The sequence below is a fragment of the Ammodytes marinus genome (assembly GCF_949987685.1).
Source record: "Ammodytes marinus genome assembly, chromosome: 2".
NCBI lineage: Eukaryota > Metazoa > Chordata > Actinopteri > Uranoscopiformes > Ammodytidae > Ammodytes > Ammodytes marinus.
The window spans coordinates 2,689,282-2,706,959 of NC_137231.1; the positions used below are offsets into that span (position 1 = coordinate 2,689,282).

At 42.1% G+C, this 17,678-nt stretch overlaps 1 protein-coding gene across 1 annotated transcript; it reads right to left on the bottom strand.

Annotated features, from left to right (window-relative positions):
• Positions 1-226: 226 nt before the first annotated feature.
• hmgcra (3-hydroxy-3-methylglutaryl-CoA reductase a) lies at positions 227-16,751 on the bottom strand. The gene is made up of 20 exons (XM_080045784.1): positions 16,682-16,751; positions 15,659-15,836; positions 14,584-14,695; positions 14,345-14,432; positions 14,171-14,255; positions 13,961-14,066; positions 13,053-13,159; positions 12,769-12,888; positions 11,804-11,964; positions 10,168-10,406; positions 9,698-9,861; positions 8,510-8,704; positions 8,014-8,172; positions 7,698-7,855; positions 7,293-7,398; positions 6,320-6,490; positions 5,278-5,418; positions 4,528-4,686; positions 2,372-2,526; positions 227-1,363 (listed from the first exon to the last, which is right to left on the bottom strand). The coding sequence occupies exons 2-20, from the start codon at positions 15,821-15,823 to the stop codon at positions 1,309-1,311; spliced, it is 2,646 nt and encodes an 881-aa protein (XP_079901910.1). The 5' UTR covers positions 15,824-15,836; positions 16,682-16,751; the 3' UTR covers positions 227-1,308.
• Positions 16,752-17,678: the final 927 nt, after the last annotated feature.

Consider the following 17,678-nt stretch of genomic DNA (forward strand, 5'->3'; position numbering starts at 1 on the left):
AAAAACAATTAAGTTCATCAGTTTAAACAAATACATATGACGTATTGGTACTATTGATTATTAGATACATGTCAAAAAGGATTATGAAATGATCACATTCTGTTTCATTCACATTTTACATAAACTAATATCGGAATTGGGGGTTGTAGTAAATATTTCACGTTAAAATATAAGGTGCAGGAAATAATGAAAACACAGTACAATCTTTTCATTGTAAAGTCCTTTTGTATTTATTACAAAATATATTCCCAATCTCTGCTGGATCAACAGGAAGACTCACTATGGCTGTATTAATGTTACCAACACCACACCATGGTACAGTACATTTGAAATGCATCCACAGTGCACGCTCAAGCAGTTTGAAATGCATCAATGTCCCTGCATCAAGTGACAACATAGCTTTGATTGAGAGCAGATATAATGTGATGGACAATGATGAATACACACTGTCATTTCCTTTGGTAGGGGAAATGCAGTGCAGGGGTCAATTGTTTTCTTGATGGCAGTTCAAACATCATTTGGCTGGTGATTAGTTGCATAGTCCCTTTAGAGGTTTTTATTCATCCTCCCGTCCTTTCTACAAGATACAATCATGATTTTGTCCTCAGTAATTCTGTTCTGTATTATACTGTACAAACAGGGGATCAGCTCAGCCTTAAACGGAGGCCTGCAGTCTTTATTTATGAATTCCCCTTAGTCAGACATGGGTTATCATTCAGTTTAGTTTGCTTCACAGAACTGCTGACCTGTTTGGGGCTGCTTCACTGCTTTGTGTCTGTGTTCACCTTGATGACCAAATCAAATGGTGCAGAATGCGTGTACAGCATTGTTCCCACACACAGGCACACACACACACACGCATGCACGCACACACACACACACACACACACACACACACACACACACACACACACACACACACACACACACACACACACATTCAACAATCCCAATCATTCACCTGTTTGTGTCCACAGCGCTCCATTTGGCAACAGTACAGCAGAAATGTTTCATTTGAACCAAACTGTCTCTTTAACATGAACCTGACAGATTTTCTTAAACGTGGACATAAAAGAAAGTCAGGATAAACAGCCCATGAACATACTTCCCCAATAGTCTTAATGAACCTGTATGGATCTTTTTTAATTTCCAGCATAGAGGTTGGTCAAAATACACTTGTGTGTCTCTTTGAAAGCACTTGGCAGACCTATACACTGATCTGAGGTCTGTTTTCCATTGGTGAATGATGAGTTCTTTAGTGACTGTCCATGTTTCCCTCCTCTGTCCAGTGATACGGGCTGACTGCTCTCAGGAAGCTGTCTTTGTACATGTTCCTGGAGTCTCCTGTAGGTTCACTTTAGATCTGCACACACAACACAACTTTGTAAGCCAAATGCACCTTGATTATACATTTTGTTATGTATTTAACTAAAAGTTAACCTATGAAAAATGAACTAAGACTTTTGAGTGTAGGATAACTGGCAGAGAGCTGAGCTGAATAAGGCTTTTAAGATGTTTTTAAACTCTATTTGTTTGCAGAGGGAGACACTCAGAATTGTATTTGGTGTCAGTGCTAGACCTCATTGTCTTTCTGGAACTGATGTAGGCTTTAACTACATCATTTAGTGTAAAACAAGAGAAACTACCCAAAACAACCAAGCTGATGTCTTAAAGGAATAATTCAACATTTTAAATTCTTAGCTTTTTGCCTCACTCTCTGGCTCAAGAGAAGGCTCAAGAGGCCAGGTTAGCTTAGCTCAAACACTCAAACTTTACAACATCACTAAACACTCCTGTGTGCTTGTTGGGACTGATATGAAGGTAGGGGGGTTCCCCAGTCCTTGGCTGTGTTCGGAAAGCCACTAACGTCCTACTCATACTCATTTTGACTTCAATTTGAGTATGTGATGGTTTGGGTATGCAAGTTTGGGTATGCGAGAATTGCCCGGATGAGTACTAACTTCCGGGAAGATTTTGGGTATGAATCGATTGGATACTTTTCCTACTCAACCGCCCCACAATGCATTGCATCTTTTCAAACGACAAGGATGTTTTTTTTTAATTCTTTATTTACAATTCTGCATTTCCTGCACAACACAGGACTGTATGTATCTAGTTCTATATCTAACCTGTGGAGGGCAGCAATACGCTAAACAGCGTCTAAACGGCCAGAATCTTATTATAAGAAGAAGTAGAAATTCTTTATTGCTTGAGTATACTTCAGTGTGGATGTTTCGACGCACCTCGCATACACAATCGATCTTAAGTAGACAGTATGTAGTATACAGATGTTGAGTATGTAGGAGGGAGTACATTAGTATGGCTTTCAGAACACAGTCGTTGCCTATTGGAGGCCAGTTTTCTCTCTCACCTGTTGTGTGTCATGTGACTCTTGACCAGGTGTCCAGCAGCCAGAGCAGACATCAGTGACAGCTCTCCAGCCAGGACAGTGGCACACACCACCTGGGCAAGCTGCCGGGCATTCTGCCCCGGACACTCCTGACAGGCTCCCTGCACCCCCAGCATCTATATACACACATGCACACACACACACACACACACACACGCGCACACACACACACACACACACACACACACACACACACACACACACACACACACACACACACACACACACACACACACACAAACACACATATACATTACACACACAATTTAAGTCTAGAACTTTGCTGAATATAGTGTAATACATGAGCTATACAGAAATCCCAAAAAATGCAGACACTCCCAAGGAAACAATTTTCCAGTTGGCAGAGCTGTAAAAACTTCACCATTATAAACATACTCTCTTTACTGTAACATGAGACATAGCAGGAAAGAACATTGTTTTTTCAAGCACTGGTCAATTTTGAAATGTTTGTCTATTTTGTTTCCATAGCAGGTCTTCCTTCATACTAGTCTAAGTCAAAGGTCCAAAATGTACATTTACGTGTTAAGGTGCGAACACACTTCACACTTTCACAACAAGTACAGTGAAGCACCGGTGTTGATCTACGCCAGCCACGGTCCCCTGTTACAGCCAGGTAGGGTAATGTTGGCTAATTGCCTTTATGTTGTGCCGCCGTGCACCGATGCTGCTGTAACTGTGTTTGTTATGTAGCTGCCGTGAATATGCAATGCTGTTTTAATGCTAGGCTATTTGTGCTGTTCAGTTTGTCTTTTGGCACAGTTGTTGGCCGTGTTGTTGTTGTTTTTGTGCGGACATGCACGCTGTTGTGTCGGGTCGGGTCTGATCGCAGCCATGGTTGATTAGGGAAATACAATATCGGCAGGGAGACTAGGCACGTTACGCGCGTATAACCATTTTTGACACAAAATTATCAAGCAACATTTTAGCTGCGTTACGCACGTAAAGCATACACGGGTAACGCGTGTAGTGTGTTCGCACCTTTAGGGTAACACTTTACAATGAGGGTACACTAATTAACTGTTATGTAATGATTAGTTAATGCTATTAATGGTTAGTTAATGCTAAGTTAATGCTTATTAAACATTAATTAACAGTTAATGCTAAGATATTAATGCTTATTTAATGCTTAGTTAAGTATTAAATATGCTTAGTTAACGCTTCAAACTTTAACTTAAATCGCTTTTCTAATGCTTAGGTAATCATGAATTAGGCATAATGGTTAGTTAATGCTAAGTTACTGTTTGTTAATAATTAATTAAGCAGTGATTAACAGTTAGTAAATGCTTAGTTTATGATTATTAAGCTGAAGGTAAGCATATACAAACGTTAATTAATGTACTATTGTTAAGTGTTACCGGTGTTTGTTTATTTCCCCTATATGCCATTATCTTGACATTAGTTAATTTCAATACTCAACTTTTAAAGCACTTACATCAACTAAACATTCTATGATCATTCTGAAGGTTATTACAGAAAGATTTCCTGTTGTTCACTGTCTAGATTAAACTTTGGACACTTCTAGGTTGTACAAATGGCTTTATCCAACGTCTACATTTTTGTAATACAAAAAAAGTGTTGTTTGAATGTCAGCAATCAACAAGTGACATATCATATTTATTCATTACTAAATTGCAAGGCATGATCCAGGCAAGGTGATATTCATGAATTCAGTCAAATTCATTCTTACAGGTTGTTATTTCTCATTTACTAGCAGTAAACTAGTTACTAGTACTGGGGGCGGCAGTGGCGAAGTGGGTAGGGAGTTCGCCTCTGGTGTGCAGGGTCGGAGGTTCGATCCCCCGTCTCCCCGCCACATGTCGAAGTGTCCCTGGGCAAGACACTGAACCCCGAATTGCTCCCGATAGTTAGCTTAGATAGCTTAGCACCCTAGTGCTAAGCCTACCCTGTGTGGTAGCTGCTGCTATCGGTGTATGAATGTGTGTGTGACTGGGTGAATGTGTACAAAAACAATGTAAAGCGCTTTGAGTCTGTGATAAACGGAGATATAGCGCTATACAAGTCCATTTACCATTACCATTACCATTAGTTGCCTGTGTGTGTGTGTTAGTGTGTGTGTTGTGTGTGTGTTTGTGTACCTGGAGACAGGCTTGCTGGGGGGGCAGGATAGTGCCTCCTCCCACAGTGCCCAGCTCTATAGAGGGCATGGTGCAGGTGATGTACAGGTCCTCTCCTGTTGGTCCTGACGCCTCCATCAGAGTGATGCAGTTACTGCTGCCCACAGACTGGGCTGGGTCCTAGAGGGCACACACGCACACACACACACACACACACACACACACACACACACACTTAGCCACATACAATAACACAGGGAACAAGGATACAGGTGCATCTAAAACAAGTTGAATACCATGGAAAAGTTCATTTTTTCGGTAATGTAAGATTCATTACTATAGATTCAGTCATACACACTAAGTGAAATATTTCAGGCCTTTGTTTTTTTATTGAGAAGTTTATGGCTTACAGCTCAAAAATCCAGCACGACCAATCATTAAAAGGAATTTAATATACAGTAACTCTACTTTCTGAAATGTATGTTCATTAATGCACCGACTCGATGAAAAAAGAAAATACTTTTCAGAAGATTGACATTATATTATGTTGCCTTTTTGAGATACTTTATTTTTGATGAGGTATAAGATGTGATCCTCAAAAACAAAACGGGCCTGAAATATTTCACTTCATGTGTAAAGAACGTGAAAGGCTTTTTGAATTAAATCACGTAGAAAAGAAAATGACCATTTCTATGATATTCAACATTTTGTGAGATGCATCTGTACACTAAAATACAGGACCGAACAAAATGTGTCCTAGAAGTACTTTACCTGTCCACAGGCTATGTAGATGGCAGCGACCAGGTTGGCTGCATGTGCATTGTATCCCCCGATGCTTCCTGCCATGGCTGAGCCCACCAGGTTCTTACTGATGTTCACCTCCACCAGCGCTGCTGTGGACGTCTTCAGAACCTGGGACACACACAGGGGGGGAGGGGGGGGGGACATGGCTTAACTGAGACGGCTGGTTGGAGATACAAGCTGTTCTGTTGTATTCTTCCTCTAATAAAGAATCAAATGTAAAATGTATTGTAGAGGGTAGAGTTTTAACCTCTCTAAATGTGGCTCTTGTTTCTTATTTGAAGTAATAGAGCCATTATCTCATCATTCCTTTTTGTCAATACTCTCAAATCTCAACTTCTAAAGCATTTACATCAACTAAACTTCCTAATCATTATTGGCACTATTCTGAATGTTACAACATTTGTTCATATGTTGTTAATTGTCTGATTAACAATACATTTTGTACCTATAAACATGCTGAAAATGCATTTCTAAAACCTGCACAAATACATTTTTGATTTATATAAAAAACTAAAAAGGCTGTATCCAAAATGTGTTCAGTAGAAACTTTTGAAATAAAGATTGTAACTCTGGCTTTATCCAACATATAGATGTGTTTTTTTTAAAGAGATACAAATTACGCATAATAAGTTTGATAATGCCAAATTTGCATATTTATTCAAACTTTTCTGAAAAAAATTGTAATACAAAACATTATTGTTTTAATGTAAGTAATCAACTGATAAATATAATTCATGATGACATCATCATATAAGTTTAACACATTACCCGATTCACCTGCAGTGTCTCGCCTAAACTACATGTATTCCATATGAGGGGCTAACTACGGTGTCCTTTAGTCATTCTTGGTACTAAATTCTAAAACAAAAACTACAGAAATGGCCAATCTAATTTCATTACAAATCTCAAGTGCCCTATACCACTATGGATTTATGTTGATGTACACACGAGTTTGAATAATACATTTGTGCCAACAGGAGGCTGCACTCGCACTTCCAGCCCTTCCTACCTCTTTGACTACCCTAGCGGGGATGGTGGCCTCACACACAGCAGACTTGCCCCTGCCTTCGATCCAGTTGATGGCGGCTGGCTTCTTGTCGGTGCAGTAGTTCCCGCTGACAGCCACCACCTGCAGCTGAGGGAAGTGCTGCTGCAGCCTGCTCAAGGCCTGCTCTGTCCCCTGCACACACAACACACACTGTCATCAGCACATGTCACATGACCTACTGTACATTCCTGGGATAGCATGTCTGACACCTTTCTGCACTTCTACAATGTGATACTGTGCAGCACTGTTCTGTTCAACCTTTTATTTCTACAGGTAAATCCCATTGAGACCGGAGACTCTTTTGCAAGGGAGACCTGTTCCCATTCCCACGTTACCATTAACACATTCATACACCGATAGCAGGCTAACTATGGACATTCACATGAGGCAAGGTGGGTGAAGTGTCTTGCCCAAGGACATAACAACCATGACACAGATGGCAAGTTGGCGGGGATCGAACCGCCAACCCTTCGATCATTGGCCGACCCTCTCTACCACCTGAGCCACAGTCGCCCCTCTGTCAAACAACTGTCACACATATGCATATTATGTTGCTTGTATATGCGTCTAAACACTAATGATGAAAACTAGGTGTAAGAGCAAAGTGTACATCAATGTTTCATTTTCATTAAAGACCCAGAAATGTTTGACTTTTAGGATCGTATAGGAGTGGATTAAAACCTCCATTCTTAAAATGTTACATATAAATGAACACATTTGGTCATTTAAAAAAAAATTATAAAACAAGTCTTTTAGTCTAGCTAAAATGCCAAACAACACACACACCCACCCACCCACCCACCCACCCACACACACACACACACACACACACACACACACACACACACACACACACACACACACACACACACACACACACACACACACACACACACACACACACACACACAGAAATACATAACCGTGCACTTACTTTGGAGATCATGTTCATTCCCATGGCATCCCCGGTCTTAGAATGAAAGCGGATGTAGAGATTTCGGCCAGCCAAACAGACCATCAGCTTCTGGAGCCGTGCAAATCTGAACAACAGCAAGCACAGAACACTCTTTAATTTAAAGACCAAAACACAACAAACACAGACAGACACACACACACACGCACGCACACACACACACACACACACACACACACACACACACACACACACACACACACACACACACACACACACACACACACACACACACACACACACACACACACACACACACACACACACACACACACACACACACACACACACACACACACACACACACACACACAGTCCATACTATGTTGAGTTCCAGTGCGTCCCTGTCAGTGGATGTGTTCCTACCTGCTGGTGCTTTCGAAGGCGTCTTTGATGTCCTGGAAGCCGTCTGTGCTCTCCAGCCAGGCCTTGACCTCAGCAGCCTGGCAGGCAGAGGGCAGCTTGACCACGGGCCCTCGGGTCATACTGTCAGCTAGGATACGACTGCTGGCTCCGCCTCCAAGCTACACACACACACACACACACACACACACACACACACACACACACACACACACACACACACAATTTATTCAATTATTGAATATTTCACTGTTCATAAGTTGGTAGGTGTTTGAATGGTTTTGTCCAGTGCTATCCTATATCAACACATGACACTCACAGCGATGGCTCGGCAGCCGCGGTTGGTGCTGGCCACCAGGCAGCCCTCTGTGGTCGCCATGGGAACCTGGAACTGCTTCCCGTCCAGATGCAGTGGTCCAGCCACGCCCACTGGCACAGGCACGTAGCCAATCACGTTCTCACAGCAGGTGCCCATCACCTGGGAAACGCAAATGTAAACAAGAAGTGGTCTCAAAACTCATGGTCCAACCATTAACCATGAGATCACTGGTTGGATCACTGGCACCGGACTGGAGGGTGTTAGTAATAAATCTAGTAGTGGCTGCTATTACATCTACAGTGCCCACCATCTCTACCAATGTGTCCTTGAGCAAGACACTTAAACCCAAACTGCTCCAGGGGCGCTGTACTATGGCTGACCCTGTGTGCGGACCCCCTTCAAAGTGGAAAACTTGAGAGGGGATAAGTGAAAAGACTAATTTCAATGTACCTTGACTAAACTTAACTTAACGTGTCCAGTGTGTGTGTTTCTCTACCTTGGAGTAGTCGTAGTCTGTGTATGGCAGGGAGGAAAGGGCAGAGGGAGAGGGCAGCTTGACAGAGAGCATCTGTCTGCGGATGGCCACTCCTCTCTCTGGTCTCTCCATCATGGCCTCCAGCTTGTATGAGGGGATGTGTTTAGAGTTGACTAGCAGCATCACCTCAGCATCACTCAGGTAAACCGGGCCCAGCTGCAACACACACACACACAATAATCATGCACTGACTTACTATTCATTCTGTGTATTCTGGACACACCACACGTGACTCCTTAAACATTCACTTAAGATTTAAAGAAACAAACCAAAAAATCTCTTCAACTCTTAAAATGGATAGATCTTTGAATTGTGTCTTGAATTGGACAAAAAGATTGCTGTTGTTGACTGATGACCTCATGAGCAAAACACTTTATAGACAGTGAAGATGGTTTCCAAAGGTTTCAAAGTAGGGCCACACAATTTTATGTATCATTATCGCGGTTGTTAATATTTAGGCATATGTATGGCAAATACTGCTTGTACAGCATTAAATGGTGGTTTATGCATTCATGCACGCTCTGAATGTCAACATATTGGGCCAATCAGGATGTAGCCTACCAGTAAATGTAAGCAATGCATGAAGGTGTCTCCCTTCAGCGATCAATAAATAACAAGCAATAAAACTATCTTGTTGGAATGGAAAGTATGCCTTTCATTTTTGTCTGCATAGGCTACTGACTGTCTGGGGAGTCTGTGATGGCAGTGAATGAAAGGAGAAAGACATTAAAACTGTATATTTAAGTATTTACTTATTTGTCACAGGTGATATTGGCATCGCAATATTCAACAATGTTATGGCATGTTGCAAGTTGTCCTGATATGGTGCAGCCCTAGTTTCAAGGAGATTGGAGCTGAGAAGATTTGTGGCCACACCGAGCAAGGAGGATCAGTGCAAGTGTCTATGCTACTGGCGTCATGTTCTAATTGGTTTAGCTTCAGAGAGAGAAAGTGCATGTGACTAAGCTAAGTACAGCGTAGTTAAATCCAACAACTACCTCAAAGGTGGGATACAGCAAACACGAAAAAAGATGCCTTTGGGGGCTGGGAAAGTGTGCCGAGGTGTAGTAACCATGCAGCCACCTTACAGGAGCTTAGCTGAGTTATGAGCTGTGAGATGGATGGGGGTTTACAGTGTGTCACTCTCACCTCAGGGTTTTTGAATATGGCCACACATTCATCCAGATCTCTGGGTTCTTGGGGGAGGCTGGGCTGGTCCCTGTCAGGCTGGACCTCTTCCTCTGTCTCCTCCACAAAGAAACTCTTCGGCTGGGGAGGGCTGGCTGGGGCGGACAGGGGTCGGATGACTTCGTCTATAGGGAAAGAATGTGGGTTCAAGATTCAAGATTCATGATGGTTTGTTTGTCATATGCACATTAACAATTACAGCAGCAGTCATCGGCAAGGACATTCTTAAGTCCCAGGCTCCTCTCAACAATGTGATATAGAAATAAAACACAAGTGAAACACAAATAAACAAAAACGTAGTGCAAGGACACAGGTCAGATAAAACGTGTAGAGAAAAGGTGCACCATAGAAATATGAAGTAAATTGGATCCCACAGTGCTACACAGTGCGTCTGTGTGTTACTGCATCATGACTAGGGCTCAAACACACACCTCGGTCTGCCTTGTTTGCGGGTGTTGGGGCCGGGGCTAGTGGCTGGGGGGCACAGGGCTCCTTCCTGCAGCAGGGCTCAGTGGGCCGGCGAGGGGCCAGGGCAGGGCTGGACATGGTGATGGGGTTCTTTAGTGACAGAGTGGACTCCATCTCAACCTGCTCAAAGAAGATGTACTTGATGGCCAGAAGCAGGGCTAAGGCCAGACAGATGACCTGCTCTATGTCCATGGTTATCATCCTGCAAGACAGAAAAGAGACAATACCATGCAGGTGTTATTAGTGATGCGGACTAGTTGCCACTTTTTTTTTTAAGATAATTTTTTTGCATTTTCAAGCTGTATTAGATAGTACAGAGTTGAAATGGGGAGACAGAGAGAGAGAGAGGGAGAGGGGGAATGACCTGCAGTAAAGGTCCACGGGTCGGATTCGAACCCGCCACCACTGCAACGAAGGCCGGAGCCAATATGGTACGCAATCTAACCACTACGCCACCGGAGCGCCCCTAGTTGTCACTTTTTGTTTCGGTTTTATATCTCAAATATACAGTATACCGGATAAATCCAGTGTTAATAAACAGCTTAGTCTCTGTAAACAGCCATGTTAACTAGATATGCTGGGACCCTTTGTTTACATGCCCAAGGCTGTGTATTACCACCAGATTGTTTTCAGCACAAACACAATACAGCCAGGCAGCGGATGGTGAGGAGATAGCCTAGTTACTGATTTTGACAAAAAGTGATTGTGACAAAAGGATTTTTCTGTTGTCTTTTTTAAATGGTTGGTCATTGTCCTTTCTTTTTCTTTATAATGTAATGTCATGATTGTTTTACATGCATGTAATCCCATAACTCGTGCTTAATAATATTTCTGTCCATATCCATGCGGTCCTTCACCAGAGGTTCAATGATTGATCCAATGCATCAAAGGTTTTTTTTAGAATCTGTCATTTCAAACTTGTTGCCTGATGACTAGTCTATGAGCGTTAGTCACTAGGAGACGGTGACTGGTTGGTATGTGACTGTTCTGACCCCACATCCTGACATACAGCTTCTACTGTTCATTAGCTTACAGACACATTCAACCAATGAAGTCATTCGTTTACACAGGACACACACATTGCTAATGCTCTAACGCAATGCAGGATATGCAGGGGAGCTGTCATGTGCACACACAAAATAAAAATACTGTCCCTGCGTTCCGAATCGCATACTCTTTCTTTTTTTCTATTCTACATACTACTTCTGACGATAAAAATAATCTAGTTAGGATGTAGTATGCTACAATTGGGACATACTTTTACTTACTTATTTCATCATAACATTGCGCCTTGATCTTGCCTCTTGCTTTTATATCCGTCACATCACCGTTTGTTTTCATATGGAGGCTCTGTCGATGTGACGTCACTTCACGTGCGCACTGGATTATGGGTCAGAATCGCCCAAATAGGATGCTGTTTTCAACACTAAAAATATTGACCGGATGTAGTAGACATCCGGGTCTTTCTAACCATCCTAAATCTGGCCACAAGAATCGGGACATCCTAAATCTTTTTTCTACCATACTAAATAGTAGAAAGTATGCGTTTCGGAACGCAGGGAGTAGCAGTAGTTAGAAGCAAGCCAGGCAGAGGCTCACCTGGTGAGGTAGAAGTGCCAAAGTGGTCTCTCTGGCTGGATCCTCCTGGGTGAGAGGTGGTCCAGCTCCATGCCCAGCTGCTGTATATCCAGGGTGTTGTTGATGGACAGAGGCTCAGCGATCCAGCGGCTGTGTGCGTGGACCATCACCAGGCCTAGGGACTGAGAGCACACAGGACACATCACACCATGCCGTTAGCCTCGTAGCATAATTGCCTAAATCGTATTTACTCTACTCTACTTTTAATCTACATCTACTCTATTCTACATCTACTCTACTCTACATCTACTTTTCGTTAGCCTAACAGCATAATTGCCTAAGTCATATTTACTCTACTCTACTTTTACTCTACATCTACTCTACTCTACATCTACTTTTCGTTAGCCTAATAGCATAATTGCCTAAGTCATATTTTAAGGGTTATAGAGTAGGTGAAAGTAGGGTAAAGTAGATGTAGAGTAGAATAGATGTAGATTAAAAGTAGAGTAGAGTAAATATGATTTAGGCAATTATGCTATGAGGCTAACGATATTCTAATGAAGCAGAGAATCAAAGAAAGAACAGGAGGCGCTACCAGAGCATTCACCATGGCAGTCCCCCCCCCCCTCTTGGATTTTCCCTACCCATAACATTCAAGACTGTGCCATCCCCTGGACACATTCAAATCACTAATCAAAACACACCTCTTCAGAATAAAGCCTTCAGCCAATGATAATATAAAATGTTTCCATATTTACATAGCATTACATAGTAACTTTGCATATTTACATTACACCTGCTTTTATATGCAGATTTTAAATGTTTTACTTCATTTTAACATACTGGTTTTCGCTTTTGTTTATGGTGTGTTGGCTTTATTGCTACACTTGTTATTTGATTGTGTTCCTATTTGATTGTAAAGTGTATTTGAGTAAGTTGAAAAGCTCTATATAAAATAAATGTATTATTATAATCATTATCATTACCATGATCATCTTGACTCTCTGGGTGACAGGGTTGGGCTTGTTGTCCTCCTCTTCCTCCATCACTCTGGAGAAGTGACTGACCTGCCAGATGGGATGGCCCTCTTGACTCTCACGGGACAACTAGGGGAGACAACACACACGCCATGACTTTATCTGACATTAACACACACCTAAACACCTACATACACACACACACACACACACACACACACACACACACACACACACACACACACACACACACACACACACACACAACGGACCAAAAAATGCAGCATTATTACCTCCAGGACCAGGGAGACACATGCAGGGAAGAACGTCATGAAGACAAAGTAGTTAGCCAAGACGGACATGCAGCCAAAGCAGCACATGATCTCCAACTGGCGCACACCTGAAACATACAAAACTGACACTCAGGAAAGTGGTCACAATGCCACCAAAATGACCAAATCAGGTTACCTATATTACTGTTTGAGAATCTGGCAAGCATTAGGTTTGAAGCAAATGGACCTTCAAAAGCTCTGTTATATCTCCTGCAACTCTATTAAGGTAACTTCTTTTTTTAACTTTAATGTTAACTGAACACACGATTCAATTGTTGCAAATCACCACTTTCTAATGAGTAAAGGTGACACAAGGAGTAACTAAACAGCAGGTTGAATAGCAGCACTTCACCGCTGTCTGAAGACATAACCAACAGTGATGTCATGGTGTATTATATTATGTATTATAGAACACTGCTACATGACTGGGGTCAAATTGGAGGTTAAGCTAATGAATATAACGTTCACCTTTGTCTTCTATTCTAAATACGTTTTTTTAAGGAATGTCTTCAACCTGTCTGATCAATTGACTGCTTGTGTTCACTGGATTTATTCAGTGTTTCAGATAGTATATATTTTTTTCGCTATGCCGTCACAGCAACACATGTCACAAATGAAATGGTACTATCCACAAGACATCCTTCTTAAAATGAGAAGGCTTGGGTCGTGACACATAGGTGCAGCTAGGCTGTGGGTGTGCTAGCTAAGCTTTTTTTAAGACTAACTACCGTACATTTAATGGTCAATGAGATATAAAATGTATGAGCTCAGCTCAGCTCAAAGAACTACCGGTAAGTGCACTGAAATACACAGAGCCTCAGAAATGCACACCGTCACTTATAACTCAAACGCCAAAAGATAGCAAGTACCTGACATGGTTCCCACTCCGATGACTAAGCACTCCACTAGAGCGTCCAGAGTGAAGGTAGGTCCCAGTACTGCCATGCCACGAGCAATGTTGTCCCTTACTTCATCCTGAAAAAGGTTGTAGAACAATATACATATACAAGTCAGGGCTACTGTTGCATGCCATGTGGAACGTTGCACTACTGTATGCTATGAGTGATACTTCCTCCTACCTGAGAACTGGAGCTTAAGGCATACTTGGCCAGAGCGCATGCTTTGGAAAGGTCGATCAGAAGCAGGAAGAAGGGCAGAGCCTCGCTGCAGGTCAGAACACAACAATCAACTGGAGTTTTTAACAGAGAAAAGTGATCATGAAAAGGACTGTATGCTGCAGTATGTGTCCTTACTTTAGCCCGGTAAGTTCTTTATCCAGAAAGTGAATGACCACTGTGCTGAAGACAAAGCTGGAGAAGATGGTGAAAAGGCCAGCGATGCCTGCAAGAGAGAAGGATACCCTGCATTTTAGTTCTAGCTATAGTTTGTTAGATCAACATACTGTATCTGCTTCCTCTAAAGCCATATGATCAAAAGCATCTCTAGTCACCTTTCATATACAGTACTCTTATCGTCAACATCAGTATCTTACCTAAAATATATTTGGATCCCAGTTGTCTCAAGTTCTGGAACTGGAAGTAAATATAGACAATGGCGATGCAGCGTGTGATGGTAAGAATGATGATGTCACTGCTAAGAATTTGCTGTAAAAAGTGAGAGAAAAATCATCATAAATGTATAGGTTAAGCAAGGCAAGATCCTCAATGAAATACTTAAAGGTGAAGTACGCGATTTATTAATGTTAGTATAAGTGTTAAATTGCTCTTTATTCATAAAGTGATCACTTACATGATGTGCGCGTTTCATAAAGCCGATCTCTAAGTCAGCTGCTTTGCATGTAATCGGCAAATAAACTTTTTGTCGTATCCCAAAATGAATATCCAATCAAAAGAGAGAACGCTACAAACCGAAACCTGTCTCACTCATATATACTATATACACTCCATGGTCTCACTGCCGGTGCACGCCAAAGCAACAGATGGGTGAATGTTTATGTGCCTACAATGGCGGAGCAGGTAAAAATCCTTCCCAATGTCTGTTTTGATGGTTTTTATCAAGTTTTATCACACTTATGGATCTGAGATGATGCTAGATAACTGGCTGCTTGAAGTCCCTTTCCTTTAGGCAGCTTGCCAGGGAAACAGCTAGCCTGGCTGGCTCTGTCGAAAGGTTACGAAATGATCCTTAAATATTTGCTGTTTCATTCAAAATGACTTATTGTAATTTTTCACGAGGTTATGAATCATGTTATGTTGAGCAGTAGCTTCCTGGAGACTTGTTATAGCCAATATCAGATAGATATTACTGCATGGACCATAGTGGTGTTGTCTTTTGGACAAACTCACTGACAGGTTGCTTGACCACTGCTAACAAATCATTACGTTTTGAAGGATTTACATAATGGTAATGCCAACACATCTGGGATGAGGGTATGACAGCACAACCATGTGGTTAGTCAAATAATGTGTACACCACCAGTGTCTGCATCTGACGAGGACAGTCCTGGGGCCTCTTCAATCGATAGGTCGATGGCCCACTTTAGATTGTGTGGTCGATACACTAACTACAGATAACTGACACACTCTGGATCTGTCTGGTTGACTTACCTCCTCTGTTTTAGGACAGTCAAAGTTCCAGCCACAGATCTGGTCGTTACCAGTGAACATATTCATAGACATCATACAGATGGTGAGGGTGACTGTACCAACGATCACCTCCCAGGGGTGGGAGGCCACCAGGAGGCCGTGCATCCGGAACAAGCCTGTCAGCATGGTTGCGGCAGAGCTATAGCAGCACACAACATGACAAGAGTCAGATAATAAGAATAAGAGGCATTCTGCATAATGAATAAATCTAGGCCTACGTTTTCTTCAGATACTTTAATACATTCCATATAAGAGTATTTATTACATAGTAGTAGCCTATTGTATAGCTATGTAAATAGGCCTACATTTATTTATAACTTAAAATGTTTTAACTGTCACTTATTTCAATATTGTGGACGTGTTGTTACCTAAAGGCTAGTAGGCCTTGGTACAAACTATTGAGACATGGCGGATGTGACAGACCAGATGACGAGGAACATGTCAAGGTGTAGGCTAGTTGACATGTACGCTACATGGATACAGGCAGGGAACTATTTCCAACTCAGTTTCCTAGAGAGGATTCAAAGAATAAAAATATCGCAATGATCTTTTATAACCTAGCCTATTTAGGAAATAAAAAAAGCATAAAGGCATAGGCCTCATTTTAATCATCAATTAAGGTAAGAATACATGAATTAAGCCTATTGTGTAGGTTAGGCTGCATTGCATTGTTAGTATGCTACAGCCTACGCTCCAATCAATGGCCTATCAGGTCGCTTTCAAGAATCCAATTTCCTCTTTTATTTGCAAAATAAAAATGTAGATTCGCCATTTTGAAAGACAGTTAAACATAATTGAAATACTCCTATTTCTTCGTGCTTGTGATGGAAATCACTGATTGAGTTGACAATGCGTTGGCCGGACCGAGATATTTTTGGACATTTCTCAAGCTGGATTTAGTCTGCACTGCAAGCCTGTGAGGATACATTAATTCATAACTGACAAAGGCTATAATTAATATTTATTTAAATAAATTGGATTTACCTTAAGCGGGATAGATGATATATGGGAGAGTGAGATGTGGATGGTAAAGAGTTGTAGCCTCCCTGCCCGGTGTGAAGAGACACACTGAGAGGCTTCCCCCGCAGCCCACGGCCGGTAGACCCGATGGAACGATGGCATGCTCAGACATCATCCGACCCTTCAGCCAATCACGGCGATCACCTGCTTCGCGAGCGCTTAATCCACGCCCCGTTTCCTAGGCGACAGCAGTACAAGGGGCGTGGCCAGAGAGCGGACGCATGATCTCCCCATCGCGGCGCGTATAGACCACAGACACACAGGCTGTAGCCTACAGGAGGACAGACTTCAACGTATGGGAGTGGAAGTGGGCTGTGTCTCTTTCTATGAAGGAGAACAATACGGGAAATAGCCACCTCACTGGGATCATCTTCACCATTTTAAAGTTGCTCCTTTTCCCTTGAGACTTCGAAAAAAGGGAGAATTCCATAACCAAAGTGAAAAAAACACATGGAATACAGCAGACGCACCTCAGAGATCACACACACACACAAACACACACACACACACACACACACACACACACGCGCGCACACACACACGCACACACACACAAACGCATAGCCTACCACAGAACTGTAGCATAATGGACGGACCTAAATAAAGAATTTTAGTTACAATCCCATACAAAATCATGTGCAGTAGGGCTATAGAGTTATAAAAGTGCCATGACATTTAATTCAGTATTTTTGTTGTTGAGTTTTTCAACTAAGCCATATTGTTATTCAGTTTACATTTCAGATGGATGTCCCTTCTAAACTAGAACCAATACGCCTATCTCTCATAAATATAATAAAGAATCGCGGTTTAGTATTATGTAGGGCAGGCTAATCACTGCAGTAACGTGGCTAATCACTGCAGTAACGTCAGACTCAGTGGACGGCCCGGCCCTTGTACAGTGTTTTGGCGCGCCGCTCTAGCTTGAGTAGACAATCGGTTCATCTCACGTTCCTGACTTCGA

What these genes read in the sequence shown, in the direction of transcription:
- hmgcra (XM_080045784.1), bottom strand. Translation starts at nt 15,823, where the DNA reads ATGCTGACAGGCTTGTTCCGGATGCACGGCCTCCTGGTGGCCTCCCAC. An exon ending in CAGACTACGACTACTCCAAG is followed by an intron (nt 8,173 to 8,509) that starts GTAGAGAAACAC and finishes TGCGTTTCCCAG; the next exon opens with GTGATGGGCACCTGCTGTGA. An exon ending in CCGCTAGGGTAGTCAAAGAG is followed by an intron (nt 5,419 to 6,319) that starts GTAGGAAGGGCT and finishes TGTGTGTCCCAG; the next exon opens with GTTCTGAAGACGTCCACAGC.